Source organism: Rhipicephalus microplus, chromosome 2 (assembly GCF_043290135.1).
Source record: "Rhipicephalus microplus isolate Deutch F79 chromosome 2, USDA_Rmic, whole genome shotgun sequence".
NCBI lineage: Eukaryota > Metazoa > Arthropoda > Arachnida > Ixodida > Ixodidae > Rhipicephalus > Rhipicephalus microplus.
This window is the reverse complement of record NC_134701.1, coordinates 237,550,117-237,573,447: the sequence shown is the minus strand read 5'-3', so window position 1 is coordinate 237,573,447 and position 23,331 is coordinate 237,550,117. Positions and strand designations below refer to the sequence as shown.

At 44.2% G+C, this 23,331-nt stretch overlaps 2 protein-coding genes across 9 annotated transcripts in view; one reads left to right on the top strand and one right to left on the bottom strand.

Moving 5' to 3' along the window:
* Positions 1-16,702, bottom strand: part of Taf1 (TATA-box binding protein associated factor 1) — a 67,123-nt gene extending 50,421 nt beyond the window's left edge. For 2 of the 4 annotated variants that reach the window (XM_037421332.2, XM_037421333.2), the window contains exons 1-10: positions 16,591-16,702; positions 15,915-16,026; positions 14,438-14,585; positions 13,908-14,021; positions 7,676-7,750; positions 5,842-6,128; positions 4,889-5,104; positions 3,952-4,131; positions 3,553-3,693; positions 2,560-2,647 (exon numbers count right to left, since the gene is read on the bottom strand). In XM_037421332.2, the coding sequence (XP_037277229.1) occupies positions 2,560-2,647; positions 3,553-3,693; positions 3,952-4,131; positions 4,889-5,104; positions 5,842-6,128; positions 7,676-7,750; positions 13,908-14,021; positions 14,438-14,585; positions 15,915-16,016 (1,351 nt within the window). In that variant the 5' untranslated portion in view covers positions 16,017-16,026; positions 16,591-16,702. The remainder of the gene's footprint in view (positions 1-2,559; positions 2,648-3,552; positions 3,694-3,951; positions 4,132-4,888; positions 5,105-5,841; positions 6,129-7,675; positions 7,751-13,907; positions 14,022-14,437; positions 14,586-15,914; positions 16,027-16,590) is intronic. The other 2 variants (XM_037421334.2, XM_075877954.1) reach the window with 1 other exon arrangement.
* A 259-nt stretch (positions 16,703-16,961) lies between these two features.
* Positions 16,962-23,331, top strand: part of HERC2 (E3 ubiquitin-protein ligase HERC2) — a 137,271-nt gene continuing 130,901 nt past the window's right edge. For all 5 annotated transcript variants that reach the window (XM_075877888.1, XM_075877908.1, XM_075877901.1 and 2 more), the window contains exons 1-5: positions 16,962-17,122; positions 17,714-17,793; positions 17,898-17,997; positions 20,306-20,467; positions 21,038-21,254. In XM_075877888.1, the coding sequence (XP_075734003.1) occupies positions 17,104-17,122; positions 17,714-17,793; positions 17,898-17,997; positions 20,306-20,467; positions 21,038-21,254 (578 nt within the window). In that variant the 5' untranslated portion in view covers positions 16,962-17,103. The remainder of the gene's footprint in view (positions 17,123-17,713; positions 17,794-17,897; positions 17,998-20,305; positions 20,468-21,037; positions 21,255-23,331) is intronic.

The following is a 23,331-nucleotide window of genomic DNA, read 5'->3' as shown; positions in this document are numbered from 1 at the left end:
CAACATATCAATGAGGTGTCAGCACGATTTTTCCAGCCACGGGAAGCCATTGCAGTAGATGAAAGGATGGTGAAATCGAAAGCAAGATCGGGAATCAAGCAATATATTCCGATAAGGTGACGAAGTGGGGTTACAAATTGTGGGTTTTAGCTGAATCTGAAACAGGGTACACTTTACAGTTCTTTGTCTACACAGGTAAGAGGAAGACACCAGGACCACATGGGTTTGCTTTTGATGTTGTCAGTAAACTTTGTGAAAAATACTTGGAACAAGGGTACAAAATTTACATGGACAATTTTTATACCTCAAAGCACCTATTTGAACATCTCCTGCAATGCAAAACGCTGGCATGTGCAACGACAAGAAAAGATCGCCGAGGCTTCCCTGGCGATCTGAAAGAAACAATATGGGAAAGGAAGGCTGAGCGGGGGGACATTGGGTGGGTCAGGGATGGAAACATCTTGTTTCTCCAGTGGAAAGACCGCAAGGCAGTAAATCTAATGAGTACAATTCACACAGCGAATGAACACATATCGGCAAAAAGACGTCAAAAAGTGGGGAACCGATGGACTGAGAGAACAATAAGGAAGCCCTTGTTAGTACATGACTACAATGCAGGCATGTTGGGGATAGACAAATCTGACCAGATAATTGGAACATACAATGTCCTTCGGAAATGCGTACGATGGTGGAAAACACTGTTCTTCCATTGTATCGACATAGCCTGCGTAAATACCTTCATTCTTTTTCAAGAGCATCGCAAACAGCATCCTGACATTCCTGAGCTAAATTTGAGTTCCCGATTTGATCAGCTTTCTTTCCGAGAGATGCCCATTCAGGAAATTTTGAACCTAAATGATCAACCTGTCAGAGTTTCTTATCTGCCACCCGACTGGATTCGGCACAAGCCGGAAAAGGTTGACAGCCGAAGAAACTGCAAGTTGTGCTAGGAGAACACTAAAAATGAAGTGAAAACAAATGTTTTTTGCAGCACCTGTGAAGCACATCTCTGCTTTACCACCACCCGCAACTGCTTCTCCAAGTGGCACATGCGTCATGGGCGCTAAGATGAGAGCCCGCTAAAAATATACTTTTTATCTGAGAATGTTTAAATTTGGAAATATTACTCCTGATATTACAAGCTACAATTTGTATATTTCAGTTTTGTTTTTTTCTGAATGCTGTAATGTATAACAGCAATTTTATATCTTCTCTTGTATACTTTCTTCAGTTTTCCTCAAATTTCAGAAATAAATTATGAAACAATATGAGGTTGTTTACTTTGAATTTTATTGCATTACAAAAACACGTGAATGGGCTATATTTTCATATAGAATAACCCATTGTACGCACAACAGTTTCTGATAAAAAAAATATCATGTAGACACACATTGAAAAGGCCAGTTTTCTACGGTAAGGAAAGAGTTAATTATGTCATGACAAATATGCCCCCTTTTCTTTATATCATGTGATATATACCATTCAAATTAGATTCGAAATTATTCGACCAAGATTACTATTCGTTTTGAATTCACTTCGAACCTAAAATTGACAATGCGCACAAGCCTAATTTTACTACTGAGCATTTTCGGCTAAATAGACCACTAAGCAAACAGTGGCCATCTTAAGTCTCATTCCTGTACTGACGAATCCAGTGAGACAGACAGCTTTGAGAAAACAGCACCACAGTAAAATATGATGCATATAATTCAGGCTACTTAGCTCTCCAAACAAGATTGCAGTGACCAAATGGGAGGCTTGGAAACTTGCCATGATGGTTGTCTGCTCATAGGCAGGTGCAGTGATGCTTTGTTGTGTGCTTAAAGTGAGCAAGATTGGGTTTTTCATAGGCTGGCACACACAGTTTTTCTAAAAAAAATAATGATTTTACGTGAACTGATTATCTTTCTATCATCAATGCAAGATTGCAATCAATTTTTCATTTTATTTACCCTGAAGGCCATATGGCATTATAAAGGGGAGTGGCTACAAGTAGACGAGAAATAAAATACAACATTAAAATTAGTCAACAAACAAAATTTCCTCATTATACAATATCAAATGAGTAAAGACCATGACTTCAATACAATACAAACATAATACACAATATACGTTACATAATGCATTACACACTTCCTAATTATATGCAAAATTAGGTAATGCTTGACGGAAAAGATGGTTATTAGTATTAGTTACTAAGTCCTCCGGTAGATGGTTTCAATCTGCTGATGTACAAGGTATGAATGATGAATGAAAACACTAGGAGTAGCACAATGTGCCAACCTGTGTAGTGGAATATGTCTTCCAGACATATTCCACTACACAGGTTTGGACTACAAACTGTCAACATGAACGGTCTACAATGCTGGCCAGAATAGGAACACAAGCTCAAAGATTCAGTGCACACAATGTGAAAACATAAGTATACACTGAACAATAGAATGATGACAACAGGACTTGAAGGATTTAATGCTTCACCAGCACAAATTTGTTTAATGCTGTTCCTTACTGCTCCTTTTAATGTATGAAATGCATATCACTTCACAAAAAGCAACGCACCTTGCTGACTAAATGATGACGCTGTTCGATTGAGGATTGAAGGAACCCAGCCAGCTGCATTGTTCTTATTGTTCAGTTTGGCCAGAACCTGTGTTTGAGACAGGGGCATGGTTCGAAAAATGAATGCATGCAAAGCGGTGCTGGTCATAACTTGCATTACCACAGACTGCAAGGGAATGGTCTGAGGGGCTCACTTTTTCTGCATTTACACAACTAATAAAACTTACAGACAATAAAGCCAAGAAAAGCATAGGTGACATTATTTGTGGTTTCTTGACTATGTTGTAATGATTCTCTTTTGCATTTAAAGAAATTAAAGTAAATAAAACATCACCCTTTCCGTCGATGGGATCTGAATTTATAACCTTTGATTTACGCATCCGATGCTTTACCATTTGAGCTACAATGAAGGCTGCTCCCTATCCACTCTTTTGTAGGGTATTTATGGGCATTAAATACCTGGGAGTGTTAACCAGCGCCACCCCTAACCTAGAAACGAGTGTGGGGCACTTTTTTTTTTTTTTTTTTCAAATGGCCTCACGGCAGCATTTTCAACCAAGACGACGGCGAACCAATAAACACCCACATGCTAGCTAAAGCATCAAGTCAGCCTGGACAAAGTCCTCACTTATAAACTACAAAATTAGGAAAGTTGTTTCAGGGGCATGTTTTTCTTTAAATACACAACTAATGAAACTAAGACTTACTAACACTAAACGTAACAGATTTGTTTCTGGATCCAAGAAATGTCGTCTAGATATTCCTAGCTTATAATTACAAATATCCTGCTTTTAAATTTGGAGTTTAAGTCAAAATGTACAACTTCCCATCTGCTATGCTGGCTTCACAGCAGTGTTTCACAGCTATGTGAGAAAGCTAGCTCTGTGGCAATACAAGAGGATCAGTCTTAAAAAATGTTCTGGAGCACTCTGTTGAGGGTATGCGTTTTGAGGGCAAGAGAGAAAATACAGACAGCATGCATGCACTTCTTACTTTGTGCTTGATATCGTCTCCATTCCAAATGACATCGTCCTCCCACTGGAGCTGAGAGACCATGAGATATGCATCGTCGGGAAAGTCTTGAACTTCCTTCAGTTGCATGGTGTGTGGAAACTGGTCCCTATCATCATTTTCCTGCCAATACCAAGATGAAAAACCTTGCTGCGGCATGGTACCAGGATCGATAGAACCACAACGAGGCTACATTTTGCTTACCCCTCTTCACTGTCGAATTCTACAAATTTCTCTACGATGTACGACCTCGTGCAACACTCTATGCACCCACCAATTGAAGTTTTTGGCCGCATAATCAAAGAACTTGTAAGGTTAGTATACTAAATGAAATTTAGTGTACTAAACTAAGAGAACACTAACTAAGTGCACTGAACGTACCTCTATGCATTTGAAGCCATAGTCGAATGTGTCTCCAGTCTCCGGGATCCCATACATGTCATACCACAACTGAGCCGGTCCGTATCTCCAATCTGCTACTTGTGGAGACACGTCGGATGAGCGCGATGCTTCGTTCTTGTTGCCCGACGACTGCTCTTCTTCGGGCCGCAACAATCGCAGCTGCAAAGCAATGTCAATTAATGCCTGAAATACAGGTGGTAAGCCACAAGTAATGTTTGTGCACTAAAGATCAGAACAATAGTAACAGAATACGCAGTTTACCTAGTCGCTTCAGTATATGTGCATTGTCAGTGCCAATAATTACAAATTATTACACATTGCTTTTTCAAGGCTTTGATTTGATTGATATATGGGGTTTAACATCTAAAAACCACCATATGATTATGAGAAACGCCATAGTAGATGGCTCCGGAAATTTCGACCACCTGGGGTTTTTTAACCTGCACCCAAATCTGAGCACACGAGCCTAAACATTTCCACCTTATCGAAAATGCAGCGGCCGCAGCCAGGATTCGATCCCGCGACCTGTGGGTCAGCAGCCGAGTAGCTTAGCCACTAGGCCACTGCAGCAGAGCTAAGGTAAGGCGAATAACCAAGAAATTAGGTGTAAACCCCAAATAGGCTCTCTGGGCTGATTAAAAAAATTGAAGCAACACACTATACTGCAGGTCCCTCACAAATGATTCACTGCTGTAAAGCTGAATTTAAACAATAAACCTCCTCATTTGAATGTTTCAGAAAAAGACACGAAAGATAAAGAGTTTAAAGACTACACGAGCCAAGACTGATAAAGTAGTTTTTAAAGACTATGTCAAGAAAGCTCAGCAAGCAGAAGGTACACATTGCAAACTAACAGGACAAGCATGGCATACCCTAATTAGGCACTTCCTTCCATTAGGCATACTGGTTTTCTAACCTCATCATCTTGCATACACATATCTGGAGGTGGAGGCGAAGCTACATCTAAGCACCACTCGAACTCCTCTGCACGGCCATTCATGGCATCCTGTGATGCTCCACCTATGTCAGAAAACGGGCCTTGTTTTTTCTTTTTCCGCTTACGAACTCCACGCCAGATCTGTGGCAAGCTCGATGGCTTCCCTGGGCCAAACAGTCGTGAGAAGCGCAGTACCTGTAAATAAAATTTTATAACTTTAAATCAGGTGGCTGAGCAAGCACAACAAATGGAGATGTCAATGCACAAATGACAGTGCTCTATATTAACACCACAGTATAAACACAACTATGATCTGGTGCAGTCGCTGACATCAATAATAGTAAAGTGACGCTGCATATCATGCCCTACTTAAAAGTTTTTTTTTTATGATGGCAGCAGCATCTACTCCAGAATATTCTCAAACTCGTGCCTTTACACACTCCAAAGCAGCTTGTGAGGGTGCTAACACCCCCTGTAATGTTGGTTGCACCTCATGGTGCACGTGTCTCGCGCATAAGCTGCACTCAGGGGTGACAACTATCGAGCGGTAGGTGGCGTTGTGCTCGCGAGCGTTTATTACCACCATAATCATCATGGTTAGAACGGTGGCGCCGGCAGTGACGCTTGGCGGCAAGCCATGGTGGCGGAGCGGGAGAGATGAGCAGCTCTTTTTGGCGGGTGGAGCGAACGGTTGTCTCTAGCAATGGGTCTGCGGGGGTTTGTTTCGACCGCGTCTGCTGTGTCCGTTCACTCTAAGAGCGTGGCACTCTTCACATCAAGACCCCACAAGCTTGAACAACTAAATCTCAGGATTACTTTAAGCATTTTTCACCACTTTTCCATAAATATGAAGCAATTCCACAACAATCACCTACAACCTATGATACAGCAACAACATATTGCAGGGCATTTACTGGTCAGCAGTTACTCACTTGGCCAGGCCGAAACTCTGGGAAGAGTTCGGTAACATCCAAGTCTGCATATTTTGATGGCAACATAGCTGCCAGTGGGGTGTCGAGGTTGCGTTTTCGGGCTGCTGACGTCTCATCATCCTCAGATTGTTCCTTGGTGTCCTCTGTTCCTTTGCTACTTTTGTCAGCCTGCTGAGAACCTGGTAAGGGTGCCGGAACTGGAGGTGGTGGCATTAGTTCCGAGTCTTGAGAACCTTCTCTAAAGCCTTCTTCCTCATCTGGCTTCACCCCAATCTCGTTGTCCGACTCTGTGCATTATACAAAGGAAATGCTTCTTAGGATCTCTATACATATTAGTTTTTATTTTCACTCTTCTTTGTTGAGTGGGGCAGATAAAGGGATTAGCTAGCATTACTTGATTACACCTTCGCACTGCGCTTACAGTATTTGCGAAGTTCATATTTCTTCGGGGGTGGGAAAAGCATGAGATGAGAGAAGCAGGCATCCTCTTCACGAACCGTGTCTGTGATCGAAGCTGCCCTCCTGCTCACAAAAAGAGACACGCCTCCTTCTAATTACCAGTCAACGTTATTTCTTAATGTTCAAGTAGGTTCCTCACCAATGCCCATATGCATTATTAAAGGCAGTGTGACTTGTAGTGGTTCACTAGAAGAGAGATGGCAAGGTGCTCTTTGGCATGGTTTCATCACAAGAGACACATTTACATCTTCCTGTTAAAACAGACAGATTATGCCTGCCCATGATTCAGTGAATTTCGAATGGTTTTAAGTACACTCGAATGGCTGTGCAAATTGTGCTACTGCTTCATACAAAACTGCACAAAGCAGCACAACTTTTTCATATAACGTAGCTCAGCATAACTGTGGAAATAACATAATAGATCCAGTGTAAATTTTAAAAGAATCGTTGTCACTCCTTTATTGTATAGTGGTGACATGTTAAGCTCCATCTGCAAGAAAAATGAACTAAGTTTCTAAAAATCTCTGACGCCAGTGCTCCTTTCTGATGTGGAGACCCTGCATGCAATCACTACTAATATAAAATCGGATGCGTATGAGATGAGCACCTGCATCTTTCGGCTGAAAGAAACCATATCTGACTATATATAAAGCAAGAATGCTGCAGTTGATGATAAAACACCATATGAAATTTCAAAGTTACTCAATCTTGCATTTACCTTTTGTAAAGTTAGATAAGCTAAAGAGTGCCACGACTTGAATGCATGCTTTTCATCATTTTCCATTTTACACCTGCTGATTTGCAAAAACAGCACAGTGTGAAAGTGTCACACAGTCCCCAGACATCTTCGTAGCTGTGAACCACAAGGTAAGGTTTTGTGCAAAAGAAAGTGATGCATTATCCAGTGCAGAGCAACAACGACACAAACAAATGCAAATTTCTGAGCTGTAGAAAAGTGAAAGGCAATTACACAAAATAGCAGCCAAAGATGACGTGCATCTTGTTTTCAATACCAGTCACAAGATACATCCCACATGTTCCATTTTCTTAAACATGCTATCACAGTACACAACTACAAGATCATGATCCCCTCTTTTGCATAAACAAATTGAGCTTTTACATGTTGAACAAACCTTTCCTTCTCAAGCAAAAAAAAAAAAAAGATTTTAATTTGTTACAGCAAATGCAACCACGGATACGGTGCATAACACTCCCAATAATTCCAAGATAACCAACCACAGGCTTGCTCATGCAACATCAAATGCAGGAGAAAGGCACAGACATGGTGCAGTGTGTCAAAGCCGTGAAACATTTTCTCCTAGTGCGAAACGATACACAGGTGCGTTGATCCAGTACAGGACTATGAGATTAATACCTTGACTCTGACAAGCATAGAGCATTCGTTGGAATGCCCCCTCGAAAGTGTCACTTTCTTCAGCCAGATCAGGGCCTAAGGAAAAATGTTGCAAAACCATGTTTACACACGCGTAACGGTTGAAATGATGGAACAAGAGAACTTCAGATTAATACTGTCTGATACGAAATGTGAGCACAGTGCGTCGTATTAACAGTCTTGCAGCACCGTACCATAACCACAACGCTGAATTCAAGTACATAACAATTCTAGGAAGCAAGCACAGGTATGATGAAATAACACAAGATCCCCAATATGGTGCCTGTGGCTCAATTGCTTAGGGAGAGAAAAAAATTTAGTTAAATATAGTGACTGCATTATGCGCTGGGCACTTTAGGTACTAAAAGAAGGCAGCAAATGCCCTTCAATAAGGTGTTTTTGCCAAAAGATGTTTAATATTGTTACGGGGAATAAAGTATACACTGGCGAGCAAATGCGTACTGGCGAATATACTGGCGAGCTAATGCGTACAATGCTGCTGCAGTCCGAGCACGGTCACGTTCAGCACTTCGTCGTCGTCATCCTCAGGCATCTACTTAGCCCGTGACATTACCCGCCGGCGGCAGAAGCACCGTCCCGGTGCGATCAATTCTCGAGGTGTGAGTAGTATGGTTTAAGCCGTGAGACGTGCACTATAATCGATCGGGACTGAAGCTGGTACTGCCGTGGTATGGAATGGAGCTATCTCATAGGTCACGCTGGTGACCTTGCGTATGACGCGGTAGGGACCAACGTAACGGGACATCAGTTTTTCGCAGAGACCAACACGACGTGATGGTAACCACAGCAAGACGAGCGACCCCGGAGAGTACTGTACGTCGCGGTGCCGGCGATCGTAAGCACTTTTTTGGTTAAGCTGCGAGGCACATAAACGATCTCGGGCGACTTGGCGGGCGATGTCAGCTCGGGCCAGGGCATCACGAACATAAGCAGTCGATGAGGAGGCGTCAGATTGGAGCATGGTGTCCATGGGCAAAGGCGGGTCATAACCAAACAGTAGGTAAAAAGGTGAAAATCCAGCTGTATCATGACGTGAACTGTTGTATGCGAAGGTAACGAAAGGTAAGTGGATGTCCCAATCTTTGTGATTCTTGGAGACGTACATCGCTAACATATCCGTCAGGGTACGGTTGAGGCGTTCCGTGAGGCCGTTGGTTTGCGGATGGTGCGCTGTAGTGAACTTGTGGTGGGTAGAGCAGGATCGCAGGAGCTCGTCGACTACTTTAGATAGAAAACAGCTGCCGCGGTGGGTGATCAACTGACAAGGAGCACCATGACGCAGAATGATGTCATGAAGAAGGAAATCGGCTACATCAGTAGCGCAGCTGATGGGGATGGCGCGTGTAATGGCATACCGCGTTGCGTAGTTGGTAGCAATAGCAATCCACTTATTACCGGTGGCCGACACGGGAAAAAGTCCTAGAAGATCGAGGCCGACTTGAAAAAATAGCTCATCTGGTACTTCAATGGGCTGAGGGTACCAGCAGGTCTCAGAGCAGGTGTCTTGCGGCGCTGGCAGAGGTCGCATGCCGCAACGTACTGTCGCACAGAACGGTAGAGGCCAGGCCAAAAGAATCGGCGGCGAATGCGGTCATACGTGCGTGACACCCCTAGGTGTCCAGCGGAGGAAGCATCATGCAGCTGGGCCAAAACGTCTGAGCGAAGATGCACAGGAACAACGAGTAAAAGCTCAGCACCATCAGGGCGGGCGTTGTAGCGGTGCAAGATGTCGTTGTGTAGAACGAACAGTTGTAAGGAGTGGTCAGGGTGGGGAGAGTGCAGACCATTGATGATAGCCCGCAAAGAGGGGTCGCGGCGTTGTTCAGCAGCTATGTCGGTGAAGTCGGTAATTGAAAGAACGAGGGCCTCTTGTTCATCTTCCCTCGTGTCAGGGGGATCGACTGGGTAACGGGACAAGCAGTCGGCATCTTTGTGAAGTTGTCCAGATTTATAGGATACGGAAAAAGTGTACTCTTGTAAACGCAGCACCCAGCGACCAAGGCGTCCCGTAGGGTCCTTGAGTGAGGAGAGCCCGCAAAGCGCATGGTGGTCCGCAATAACTGAGAATGGTCGGCCATACAGGTATGGTCGGAATTTCGCAATGGCCCATACGAGAGCTAAGCACTCGCGTTCTGTGATAGAATAATTTTGTTCCGAGTGCGACAACAGTCGGCTTGCATACGCGATGACGCGGTGCATGCCTTGTTGCCGCTGCGCCAGCACTGCGCCTATGCCGTGGCCACTGGCGTCAGTACGAAGCTCCGTGGTGGCAGATGGGTCGAAGTGTGCTAGGACTGGTGGATTGGTGAGAATGTCAACGAGCGACGAGAAGGCGTTTGCTTGCTGTTGGCCCCAGGTGAATGCAACATCCGTTTTGAGGAGGCAGGTTAGAGGACGGGCTACTTCAGCAAACTTCTCGACAAAACGACGGAAATAGGAGCACAGTCCCAGAAAACTTCGGACGTCCTTGGCTGAGTGGGGTGTGGGGAAGTCGCGAACTGCTCGGACTTTCGCAGGGTCTGGTTGAACGCCCGCAGCATTAACAATATGGCCGAGTACGCAGATTTGGCATTGCCCAAAGCGGCATTTGGACGAGTTAAGTTGCAAGTTGGCACGTCGAAAAACATCAAGCACTGTGGACAGACGAGTAAGATGGTCGTCGAAAGTAGTCAAAAAAACAATAACGTCGTCAAGATAGCAGAGGCCGATGGTCCACTTCATGCCTCGAAGGAGACAGTCCATCATGCGCTCAAATGTCGCGGGGGCATTGCATAATCCGAAAGGCATCATCTTGAACTGATAAAGTCCATCAGGAGTCACGAAGGCCGTCTTCTCTCTGTCTTTGTCGTCCACAGCGATCTGCCAGTAGCCTGAGCGAAGGTCTATCGAAGAGAAATATTTGGCACCGTGCAAGCAATCGAGTGCATCATCTATGCGCGGTAGGGGATAGACATCTTTCTTAGTAATATGGTTGAGATGGCGGTAATCAACACAGAATCTCCAGCTATTGTCCTTCTTTTTAACAAGTACAACGGGTGAGGACCAGGGACTAGATGAGGGTTCGATTATACCCTTATCAAGCATTTTATCGACTTCTCGTTGTATAATAGCACGCTCCGGGGCTGACACACGGTAGGGTCGTCGGCGAATGGGTCGAGCGTCACTGGTGTCGATGCGATGGGTTACCACAGATGTCTGGCCCAAATTACAGTCGCCGAAGTCAAATATGTCCTCATAAGAATCAAGCACACGGCAGAAAGCAGAGACTTGTTCAGAGGTGAGCTTGTCAGATAGCATTGGCCTGAAAAGGTCGGAACAGGAACGTGACGAGAGCGACGTTGATAAAAAATCGGGTGGCGAATCGGTGGTTAGGGCGGAAACTGTGTGGTCGACCAGTGGTGTCAGATGCGCAAGTGACATGCCGCGAGGAATAACTTGCGCTGAGAAGCCGAAATTGAGGACGGGAAATGAAGTTCGGTTGTCCCTAATGGTAACCACCGTGTTGGGGAGTGCGACATTGCGTGTCATGGCCACGTCAGAAATTGGGGCAGCAACATAATCACCATCGGGCACTGGAGGATATGGCGAGAGTTGGACTTGGACTGCGGCTTGCGGCGGAAGTCTGAGGAAATCGACAGAGCGTAGACGAGGTGGGCTGGTAGAGACAGTCTCTGAGAAGGATGGTAGTTCGAGCCGAAGAAGACCTTTGGAACAGTCAATGAGCGCAGCGTGTGAAGTCAGAAAGTCGAGTCCAAGGATGAGGTCATGAGGGCAATTTTCCAGTACAGCGAACAGAACTGAAGTTTGATGCTCAGAAATCGTTAATCGCGCAGTGCACATTCCAAGCACAGCAGGAGTACTCCCATTCGCTGTACGAACGGTAGGTGCAATCGCAGGCGTCAGAACTTTTTGGAGGCGGCGGCGGAGGTCTGAGCTCATCACAGATATTTGTACACCGGTATCAATAAGAGCAGTTACAGGTAAACCATCAACCAAAATTGTAAGAAGGTTGCACCGCTGGTCGGGAGCAATCAGAGGCTTTGCAGTCCGAGTTGTGTATGCAGCGTCACCTCCGGGGGCTGCACCGGCTAGTTTTCCGAGCGACGGTGATAGAAAGACCGAGAACGGCGGGGTTGGGGTGAGCGGGACTGACGACGCACGGGCGATGGCGAGCGGCTGGTCCGACGTTCTGGATTATGCTCTGCACCTGTCTCAGCACGGTAGGACAGGGCATAAGGTGCAAGTTCAGAGCGAGGCCGCCAATCATAGAAGCTCGGTCAAGGTGATGAGGTCCAACGGCTGCGGCAATGGCGAGCGATGTGTCCTATGCGATGGCACGTGAAACATATGGGCCGATCATCATGAGTGCGCCATTCAGCTAGGTTTCGTCGTGGTGCGAACGTGCGGTTCGGAGTGGTAGCCGCAACGACTGGAGCCGAGCTGGAAGTAGCAGGGGCATTTTGATGAGGTGGCGAAATGCCCATATTCGCGATCTCTTGGCGAACCACAGTCTGTATCATTGAAACAGCATCGAGGTTGTGTCCTAACGCGCTGACGCTAGACATAGCGGAAGCCATAGCCTCGAGTTCCCGACGGACTATTTTGGTGACGTTTTCTGGCGCTGGTGGTTGATGTAGTGTGGGAAAATCTTCGCAAGAGGATGTAGCCGCCGTGTTGGGAAGGCGGTCAAATCGGTGAACTATGCGCCTACTTTTTGCCTGTTGGAAGCGACGACATGCTTCGATGACCGACTCCACTGTCGAGCAGTCCTTGCACAGGAGAAAATTGAAGGCGTCATCGGCAATTTCTTTCAGGATGTGTCCGACTTTGTCCTCGTCGAGCATGTCCTTGTCGACCTTGCGGCACAAAGCCAACACGTCCTGGATGTACGCGATGTACGGCTCTGTGGATGTCTGGGCACGAGTCGCAAGCTCTTTCTTTGCGGCCACTTGACGTCTGATGGGTTTCCCAAATAGACAGCACAATTTCTGCTTACAGACGTCCCAGCTAGTCAACTCTTCTTGATGTGTCTCGTACCAGAGTTTTGCCGTGCCATGCAAGGAGAAGATGATGTTCGCCAACATAAGCGTCGGATTCCAATGGTTGCTGCTGCTGACGCGCTCATATAGAACCAGCCAGTCATCGACGTCTATGTCACTTGTGCCGTTCAATGGGCCTGGGTCACGAGGTTGCACCACAACGATCGGCTGCGGGGCTGACGGATCTTGTTGACATTGAGTAGCCTGGTCAGTCATCGTGGTAGCTGCAATGCGCCGTCTGCTGCGAAGATCCAGTTCGTTGGGCTGTATAGCGAGTGGTACCCCGCACCTCCACCAATAATGTTACGGGGAATAAAGTATACACTGGCGAGCAAATGCGTACTGGCGAGCTAATGCGTAGAACGCTGCTGCAGTCCGAGCACGGTCACGTTCAGCACTTGGTCGTCATCCTCAGGCATCTACTTAGCCCGTGACAATATAACCAACTTATTCACCAGCAATATGACAGACCCCAGTTTACCGAGAGGAGGTATAACTGTAGCTCAGGTACAAATTTAGTGTTTGACACTGCTTATGAGTGTACTAATAGCATATAATGAAACACAAACAACAGCAAGCATTGCTGTTGACATAATAGTGTGTCCCATCATGCCACCACCAATGACAGATGCACAGCACTCTGGTTTGGGGGCACTGCACATTAACATGGTGATAACTGAGCAGTGTTTGTGTTTCATTTGACACCAACAGTACATCTTCCGCAAGAAGAAAAACCAAAATGAATGCACTATCAGCGCTAAAGATTTCATATCTCATAGCTTCATAAAATTCCCAGTTCCCACACAGTCTGGACACAAAGTCTACAAAAAGTAAACTACTGTAACCTAAATGTAGGTGATGACTCTGAATGCAATCTGTGAGGACAAGTTTTATTTGTACTAAACTATACTGCAGATCGTGCACTCCATTATGTATAGGTCCCAATGTTGTTTCCTACCTACATAATTTTCTTGCATCTACAGAGCATAAAGCACAAGTTAGGGAAAAAAAAGAGAGTTTGTAAAATTATTCTGCAGAGACTACATATGCTCTCATAGAAGGCATTGGCAAGTTTACAAAACCATGAATAGCAGCAGTCTCTTTCTGATGGGCTGCATATGGCGGCGTTGATAAAAGGAGACGCTATCACTTACTCGGTAATGGAGCATCAGATATGGGTTGGGACTCTTTCTTCTCATCACCATCATCATCTGCCAGTTCTTCAAAATCGAAGTAGTCTACTGATGAGGGCAATTTTTCTGAATATTCTAGAGAAAAAAGAAAAAATAAGACAAACACTGAAAAAAGAGACATTAGAATCTTGAGTTGCATAAGTTTCTGAGTAATGACAGAGCAAGTGCTTGTGCATGACACATCAAACAGACAACCCTTCCGAGCACCTATTTGCTAAACGACTAGCATAGCAAACTGCAAAAGCAATCCAGTTATGTATGAGAATACTTATTGCTAGTGTTCTGCTTCGCAATGGCAGTTACTAAAGTTCACGCAAGGTAGTGTGTGCATGATGAGACTGTGACACGTATTTTTAAGTTGATTCCTAAAGTTCTGCCAGCAAGCATGGTTATATAAGCCTGTTTGACTTGTTGCATATAATGCAGCTACTCACGAAGTGAAAAATATAAAATGCACCATAAGTAAATACAAGTATAAAGATGGAGATAACCTTCATTGGTCTGTGCCGACTTCTCTTTTTCTTCCTCGTTCTCGTCACGCCCGTCTTGAGAGTTGTCAGCCTCCGCACCCTCAGTAATCTCTTTCCACATGCTACCAATGCCCAGATGGTTGAGCTGGTGGAGATTTCGCTTTGATTCCTGCGACAGACGTCTTTTTCAGTTCGACTCCATGAACAAGGCCATTAAAGGGCCCTGCGACACAAATTAAGTGTGCCCTTTCATCGCTTCTTCTTGAGCTGTGGAATGTGCTGATATTGTTGTGCGAGTGGGGACACAAGAAACAAAGCTGTTTTAATTTCATTTCTACAGAGAAACCACACTGTTTCCAGACTAGAGTGACACACAGCGCCTATTTTTGTAAACGGAAGAGACGCTTCACCACATGGGAATGACGACATAGCCTGTGCATTTTGATTTATTTGATGTGACAAGTTGTGCAAATACTCATATATTCCCAGTTACGCCACGCTACTGTTTGATAAATATCATAAAAGCACTTTTTATACTTCCTCAGATATAAAAGAATTTATTTTTCAAATATGAAAACAATTGTAAAACAATGCTAGCAGTGCTGCACAACAGCCACTAGGAGGCAAGTCAACTGGTTTGTATCTGTAAGCCACCAGGAGGCAAGTCAACTGGTTTGTATCTGTAAGAACCGCACGGTGATTATAAATGCCCTTTGACATGAGTGAGTGAGAGAAATGAGAAACGGAATGTTTTCCTCATTGCCTGCTGAGGTTGTGAAGTTTGAAAACTAATAATTTCCGCTACTGAGTACCGATTTCGATAATTCCTTTTGTGTTCATCTTAGTATTTGTCCCCACACAAACTCCTGCGCTGCAGAATGCAGGCAAAAAAGCGGGGCCCTTTAAAGAAGCTCGTATATTTATAGCTCAGGTGCTGGCGAGGAGCAATTTCACTAACCACCAAACAAACAAATATTTTGGTCATGAGGAATACTAACAACGAATGTTATTTGAAAGCAAAAGATGTGAAAATAAGTTTTTGTATTTTTGTTATGTCACGCTTCAATGGAATGGGGTCATCTATGTAAAAGATGTTATACTTCAGGCTAGAAAATGTACCAGGGAGCGTATGGAAATTTTAATGAAGATACCTTACAGTGATTTATATACACGTCATTAATTAATGAGAACAGAAAAACAGGAAAAGCATAGGGTACGTTATTCGTAGTAATTACGACATGAGTGTGAATAAATCACCACTTTGCTTGATTTGCTGTTAGTACTCTCATCAACATGTTGTACAACTACGAAAAAGAAGTCCTGAAATTCTCCTGCTTTCGTTTGTATACACACATTGTCACCAGGCACTCGATTTGTTAGCGCGTTCTCAAGTTCGACCGATGTGCTTGCGTGACGCATGCATGACGCGCAGTTGCGCTAGTAGTAAACTTCGGAAACTATCATAGGAGCACGCTGACATTGAGGACTGGCCTCTCACCGGATCGAGAAAGTCATTTTCGAGTCGTCCGTGTTCGTCGATGTTTCCGAACAAAAATCCAGTCAAGACCATATCTGGCTCCCCCTCTTCGTCGCTGTCCATGGCTTTCGACCTACGTGAAGCAATGAACGATCAGGAGTCAGTTTAATTGTGCTGTGGTGTAAGGATAATACATTGCGTGTGAACTGGCCCAGCGATCACAACAGCCTGCCGGATACGTACAAGTTTCCAAGACAATAAAGAAAGAAACGCGTTCCACCCAATTTGAGATACTACAAGTCCGTTATTGTCCTGTTCTAGCTCGTGACTAGGTAAAACCGGAGTCTTTCAATGTGAAACTACTCAGCGCATGAGACTTAAACAAATAAGTCCTGTTTCACACCTTGGTTTCCATCGCTCTCCCAGAGAGCGCGGTTTGTTTACATGCGCGGTTTAGTACTGCAGCTATACTTCCACTGGGATCGCTTTTAGACGAGACAAGCACTGTAGTTGCTTCCGCTAAATTACTGACACGCACAGATTTTACGCAGAAACAACGGAGACCAAATAAATGCAGCCAGTTTCGCGCGATGACAAAACTAGCCGACACAGATGACCCTGTTGATGAAGTAACGCTAGTTGCCAGTAGAACAAACTTAAATTTATTTTCAGCATGAGCATGGAATGCTTCTCTTACTTTTCACGGCATTTCTCTGCGAAAACTACGACGACGCTACCCGCAAGAGCGGATCAAACAGCCTACGCCTGCACGGTCTGCGCTCCATTACATTAAGGGTTACGAAATCTTGACCGCTGTCGCCACCTGGCAGTTTTGATGTTTAAAATAATAAAACCAGAAAACACCAACCCCCCAAAAATTAAACTTACTAAATAATTTTAAACGGTAATAATAAATCAAAAACTTTGCAAGTTAGGATGAAACATACTTTAAGAATTCTTGATGTTTAGCCACATTTAGCGGCAGTCAATGTTTTTAGTTTGTTTAATCCATTAATATCCACTTACAGCCGGTCGCTTTCTGTTTTGTTTTGCTCGCAAGCCGCAGCAATGAAAGTGCACGCATAGATGCGCTTTCAGACGCCTTTTCGTCTAATCTCTTAGTCTGTGGTGATTTGTGCGGCGTCGGAATCATCCGAATATAAACTGTATAGTATGAGACGCCCGGCGCTGGAGCGAATAGGGCGGCAAGATGGCATCCTTAGCTCCGTGTAAGTGAAACTTTTCGGCACAGCTGATTGTCTCGCCGAAATCGATTGGTTTCTGCTCGCTCGTTTCAGCGATGTTCTTTTGCCGAAAATTAGGCATAATGTCGTATCTTGTGATAGCAATCTTCTTCGTTTTTTTTCACCAAGAAGTAATCCGGTAAAGTTAAGCTGACGAGTGTGCGTGTGCTCTAACTTGGCAGCCTTTGAGCAAGCATTTATAGCGTCGAAGGTGCAGTCGATAAAAAGATAAAAAAGAAATTGCTCCGTTTTGATATATTTCATGCTGAATGTGTACGTAGTGTACGTGGAAACTTAATTTGGTGGTTGTACCTTCATTGAGAGTTCAGGCAGTGATGTCCTACGTAAACGAAAAAATATATATATACTCAGCGGTGTATATCAACGCTTAGTCGCTGACAGTGTCGCTTATTCAAGATCAAAAAAGAATTTTCAGCATTACAATATCTCTTTACGCATTACAACAGTCGCGTAGTTACTTTACTACATAACTTATGAGGCCTTTTTTTTTTCGGTTTTTGTTGTGGCAGAGTGACTTCGCAGTTAAGTTGTATTTGCATTAATTTTTTTCCATAGTTAACATGCAAAACCAGCCTAGGTTCGCGGTCAAGCCAATACAACGCCTGGACAGCAAGTGGCTTGCCAGGGATCTTCAGGTGCGGTTACATTCCACTCAACATTCTGTTATTCAGTTTGCAAGAGTGCCGTTCAGGCAAAAATGTTAGTATTCCCCCACCCCCCACCCCCGAACTCTGTGCAGTGTATCTTCTCTTATGAGGGACTTGCGCAGTCCTGGAATGAGCTAGTCAAAGATGGTGAACTGCAGGCAGTCGCCAGCGATGCATTGTCACAAGGACGAGGTAAGGACCTATTTTTGTGCAATTCTCTCTTGAATGATAGCTGTCTCAGAGTTGGGCATGGGATGGGACAATATAACATGGAGAAGCTGCAAAGTTAGAAACTGTTGAGATTGAAGCTTATTATGATTGCACATGATGTAACAATCATATTTTGCCAACTCTTTTATGGTCAAGGTTCGCACAATTCTATCAGTGGGCCCTTTTAGGGGCGAAGCTCCTTAAGACCTCACGATGTCTGCCGTCTCCCGTCTGTCCCTCACACCATGTAACCTTCAACTTATAAGCAACAGAGGGCGTTGATGCTAACCGTTTGGCATGTAACCTTCAACTTATAAGCAACAGAGGGCGCTGTGGTTAATTGTAGATGTGATGGCGCTGCTGTCAATGCTATGTATATTTAACCACGTTCCATACCACACATTCTCTTCTCTCTTATGGACGAAGACGAACGCAGGAAAGTGCAACGTGCTGATTATCAGCGTCGCCGTCTACGGGAAGATAACACGGAGACAAAAGAGAAGGAAGCGGATGCAAAGCGGCAATGGCGACAACAAAGTTCTACACCACAGACTAGGGCTAAGGAAACAAACGCTAAGCGGTGAAAAACGCCAAGCTGACGCGCAGTTGAGACAACTTGAAGCGGATGCAAGGCAGCACTACCGACAAGAAAATTCTACACCAGAGACGATAGTTAATGAAGCTGTGATTATGAAGTCAAAAGGGAACTCGGAACCTCATACCAGCTATAAAGAAGAATCACTGCTATATCACAATCGGTCTCGGCACTATCTTTTTGAAAAAAAAATATATAAGTATCACAACCACAATCAGTCTCAGTACTATCTCAACTTTAATCACAATAATCACCTCCAAAAGATTCGCCCCATAATTATCTTCAAGCAGCTTGAAATGCAGTGTTTTTTTTTTGTTTAATTTCATGGCTTGGTGTTCTTTAAGAGCCTCCCTGCATAGCTCTAAGCTTTCCCCGTCACTGTATCATGCTTTATTGTGTCTGGGTGCCTTAAATGGTGGTAGCATGCTTTTTAATGAGAATTTTTCTTGTTAAACCTTTATACTAACAGTGACAACCTTTAATTAGGACATTCTATTAAGCTTGAAAGCTTGCATACACTTCTAAAGCTGTATCTGTTCCACTTGATTTGGACCTCGGGGCCTTAGGTCTCTCTTTTCACGGCATTGTTCATCATTGGGGCATCCAACGTAGGCTCACATGAAACTGGTTCAAGAATCCAAGTGTAAAGCGATAGCAATTAGACATGTGCAAGGGAACTACATTGCATGTAAGGCGCACGTGCTCGCATGTTGCTGTTTTATTTCTTGCAAGTTGCCGGTGGCTTCACATTTTTATTGATGGGGTGCTGCGTAGTTTTTAGCCATGCTATTACTGTACACATTTCTATTAGTATTGTAACAAGGGGAGGAGCCTTGCTCACTGCTATAAGATGCATAAGTTAGTCTAGCTTTCTAGCGTTTAGATGTGAAGTTGCGTGCACCTATGAAATAGTAAATTACCAAAAATACAGAGGCTTGATGTGTCGTTGAATTATGGTAGGTTGTGGTGCCTTCATGATTTCCAAAGCACTTTTCTGTAAGTTAAGCCAGTGGCACCTGTTGACCAAGGCAATTTGATTCTTTATTCATGAAGAAATGTCCTTGCACTAGGAATGAACAAAGTGTTAATAATGCAGAGAGAGAACATTCTTCAAGATATTTTTGCATGTTGGGGTTCTAAACCAGGAAATTTACATTAAATGTGCAATAATGCATGATGAATTCTTTCTAAAAAATTACAAAAAATTTTACTTTTATTTTTTTAGCTAGCAAAACAGCTTTTTTTTTTTCAACAGTAATTGTTTAAAGAGCACTGGCTTTATAATTCGTTTTCTTGAATGTCCCTTTTGCATACATCAGCAAGTGAAGGTTACAACTATTCTGGTTTTTGTAGATGTTTTTGTGTACAGTCTATTTCCTTAAAATGTTTCTGAATATAGGAAATGCAGCTAACCCAGATGTCATATAAGCAACCAGACATAATCTGTTTTTCGTTTCTTAGCTATAGCTTGAAGGCACATTACACAGAACCTCTGGCCTTTATTAGGTTTTTTTTTGTGAATTTTTATTTTGACATCATTGTAGCGACATCATTGTAGCAACTGAAGAGAAGTCGACAAAGGAGAAGTGATGACTTTTATCGTATGGGTGCTCGATCGTTAGACCTTGCTTTGCGTAAAACTTTTCAAGTATTAAGTTGTTTTTTGTTTCTTTTTTTATCGTTCCTGTGCTTTAGAGCGGTCTGCCTGGTGCACCTGCGGACTACAGACTGGCAGCCTTGGCTGTCCATGCCCCTCGTGCATTCCACCAGCCGAGAGGGAGGCGTCGGAACCGGAGAAAAACTCCGCGATCACGTCAAAGTCTCTTATTGATGTGTGGGCATGGGGCCCCCAACCCTGTGAGCACCACATTTTTAGTTCGTGTGAATTCGTCATACAAGCATATGGTTAAAGAGACCCGCAAAGATCTTTACAAGGAAAGTTAACAATTGACAACAGCAGCAAAAAACTTGAATTATATACATGCGAATGCTGTCCAGATCACTTAGATTGTCTCTGTTGAAAACTCCGAGGTATGTATATAACTCAATTGGTGTGATGGAACATGCAAGAACTGAAGTTATTACATGATTAATATATCAAGCAAATGTGTCATACAATGTAAAATGAAACACCCCCAATCGAAATCTCTTTTTGGGCAACTTCTTAAAACTTCAGTATTGCAACCAGTAACATGTGTATTCGGTGAATCAAAATCATCATGGCTGTGCGTTACTCATAGAAGCTTTTGCTCATAAGTATTATCAATTTCTGAGTGAATCTTGCTATTCTTTTCCTTTCTCTGATGATTAAAATGTACAAGAACGCCTACGCTTAACGTCCTCTGCAGCGACACTGTACCAAAACACATTCTAAATCAAATGATTAATAGACGAATAGCCTTATTCAATTTTTGGTGTCTGTTACAGCTGTCGATCAACTGAAAGTGTGCCTGAAGACTTTGGTATGTGAGCAGCACCAGCTCAGCTGGGAAGCAGCTGCATCCACACTATCCTCAGTGAGGCTGAAACAGCAACTGGCCGTGGCCACTCGATACTACTCAGCACTTGTGCGCCACCGCAAGCCCCCCTTGCCCATCGACTCTTCAGCTTCCCATGTCATTTCCCACACCCCAGAGACTCGTAGGTGGGTCTTGAGACTTGTTCACTGTTCTTGCTTTCACAACGTATTCGATGCTGCTATTCTGCTGTTATATAACAAATTTTTTTTTTTCTTACTGCCTCAAAGTGAAGTTGCGCAATACGTGTCATGTGAGAAGGTTGGAGCTAGTTTTTACAGCGTGACCTTCGCCAGAATAGTAATAAGAAACTACAGCAGGGCCAGCACAGGAGAATAGACGAGTCTAACTGACCACTTGCTTTGTCTTCTCATGTGTGCGTATGAACAGAACCCGTGGATTGAAACGGGAAAATTTAGGGCTAATTAACACACACACTTTCATTTACATTGTCTTCATTTCGGGTTACATAGACATTATTGACTCTGGACTCGTAGCTCGGAGCCAAAATTATATTTAAACACTAGATTCGTTGTGACGTAATTTGGTTGCCTCGAGCAATTGCACATGCCAGTCGTCATACTAAAAATTTTGATATCGCGTTTGATTGCATTAGTACTGTACACAATTCTGTAAACAAACAATAGCCTGAAAAATGGATTAGCATGTATGGTTAAAATTATGAAGTAAAGATTCACCACGGTGTTCTTCGTTAATGTGCTGCCGCATCTTTTTGTAGATGAAGAGCAATGGTTGGTTCATTGTTACACACTTGTCTCAATGACAAGACATTAGAGATGAGCAAATATTTGAGAGCTTCAAACATTCAAACTCACTTCTGCACAAAGCTAAATAAATTATAATTTCGAAGTATTTGAAATGAATGAATACATTATGTGTTGTAGTGTACACGTATCCCGAAGTATTACGGCCACTAGAGTGGATCCGGTCTTAGCAAGCCACAGGCCACGTTTTAACCGTCGCCGTGGCGAGAACACGCTACTGCTCAAAGTCGCAACACTTAATTGCCTGCGGCAACACCAAAAGCGCACTCCAGAGCTCGTGGCAAAAGGGGTGGCGGGAAATCAAATGGGCATATACACGCCCCGGATGAGCAGTGCTACACAGGGTGCTGCGAGCACGTCTCCGTGGGCAAAAGGGATTCACAGGGACTATGGGACAAAAGGGCCCAGTCACTCGAGCGAGGGCAAAACTCTGCTCACGGTGGCTTCCAAGAGCTACGGGTCGGCATAGTATGACTATGCACTAGGACACCGCACCGCTTTTCGGCTGAGCGATCAAAGGGGGGGTGGGGGGCGACAAAAGGTAAGCGTTCGCCGCGGGCGCAAGGCATCGTTGGCGAAGTCTGAAAGAGCTTCAAACAAAGGAAGCCAATGGATGCAAAAGAAATGCATGCTTACTCCATGTCGTCCCAAAGAGGTTCTCTCTCGCTCCTGACGCGCACGCGCAAAACGACCTGAAAGATTTTGCGCACGGCGCCACAGCCGACATCCGTTACCAGATAGCCCGCCGCTACCTGCGCAAAGGCGGCGGGCTAGCCTCGATTTCCACATTATTCTCTTCTAAATTTGCCCTTTACTGGTCTGCAAAGGCTGCCAGACGTCACCCATGCAGTTAAAATGACACTGCTATGAGCAACAGCTGACCTCAGTCCAGCCCTTTAACTGCAAAAAAAAATGATGACAAAGGAGAAAAAACAATAATAATAAAATAAACACATGATACTATAAAAAATGTTTGCAAAAGGGAGCACAGGGAAGTGAGGCTAGTGTTCGTGGTGCTGAGGCGGGATAGAATCCACCGCACTGAGGGGCGGAAGAGCGGGACAATGTCAGCCGGGTGCGATGCCAGTGTGTGAGGTCAGAGGCATGGAAAGGGGTTCCCTGATGGCTCGTGGATGATGTTTAGTTAGCGAGTCCTACGAACGCCGCTTCGATGGTGGTTCGGAGGCCCCGTATTTCTCGATGAATGGAACTTTTTGTTGAAGGGGCTTCACAGCGGAGTGAGGATGCTATGCCGTGAAAACATTCAACCAGTGCAAATCCAAACTGCAGCAAAGCAACACTTTTTAAGATTGAATGGGGTACATACGTACCTTCAGCTCAATTATTAAGTTGGGAACTGTTATAAGAGCTTATGTCGCTAAGTGTAGTAAACTTTAAAACGAAACGTATCGTGTCTATT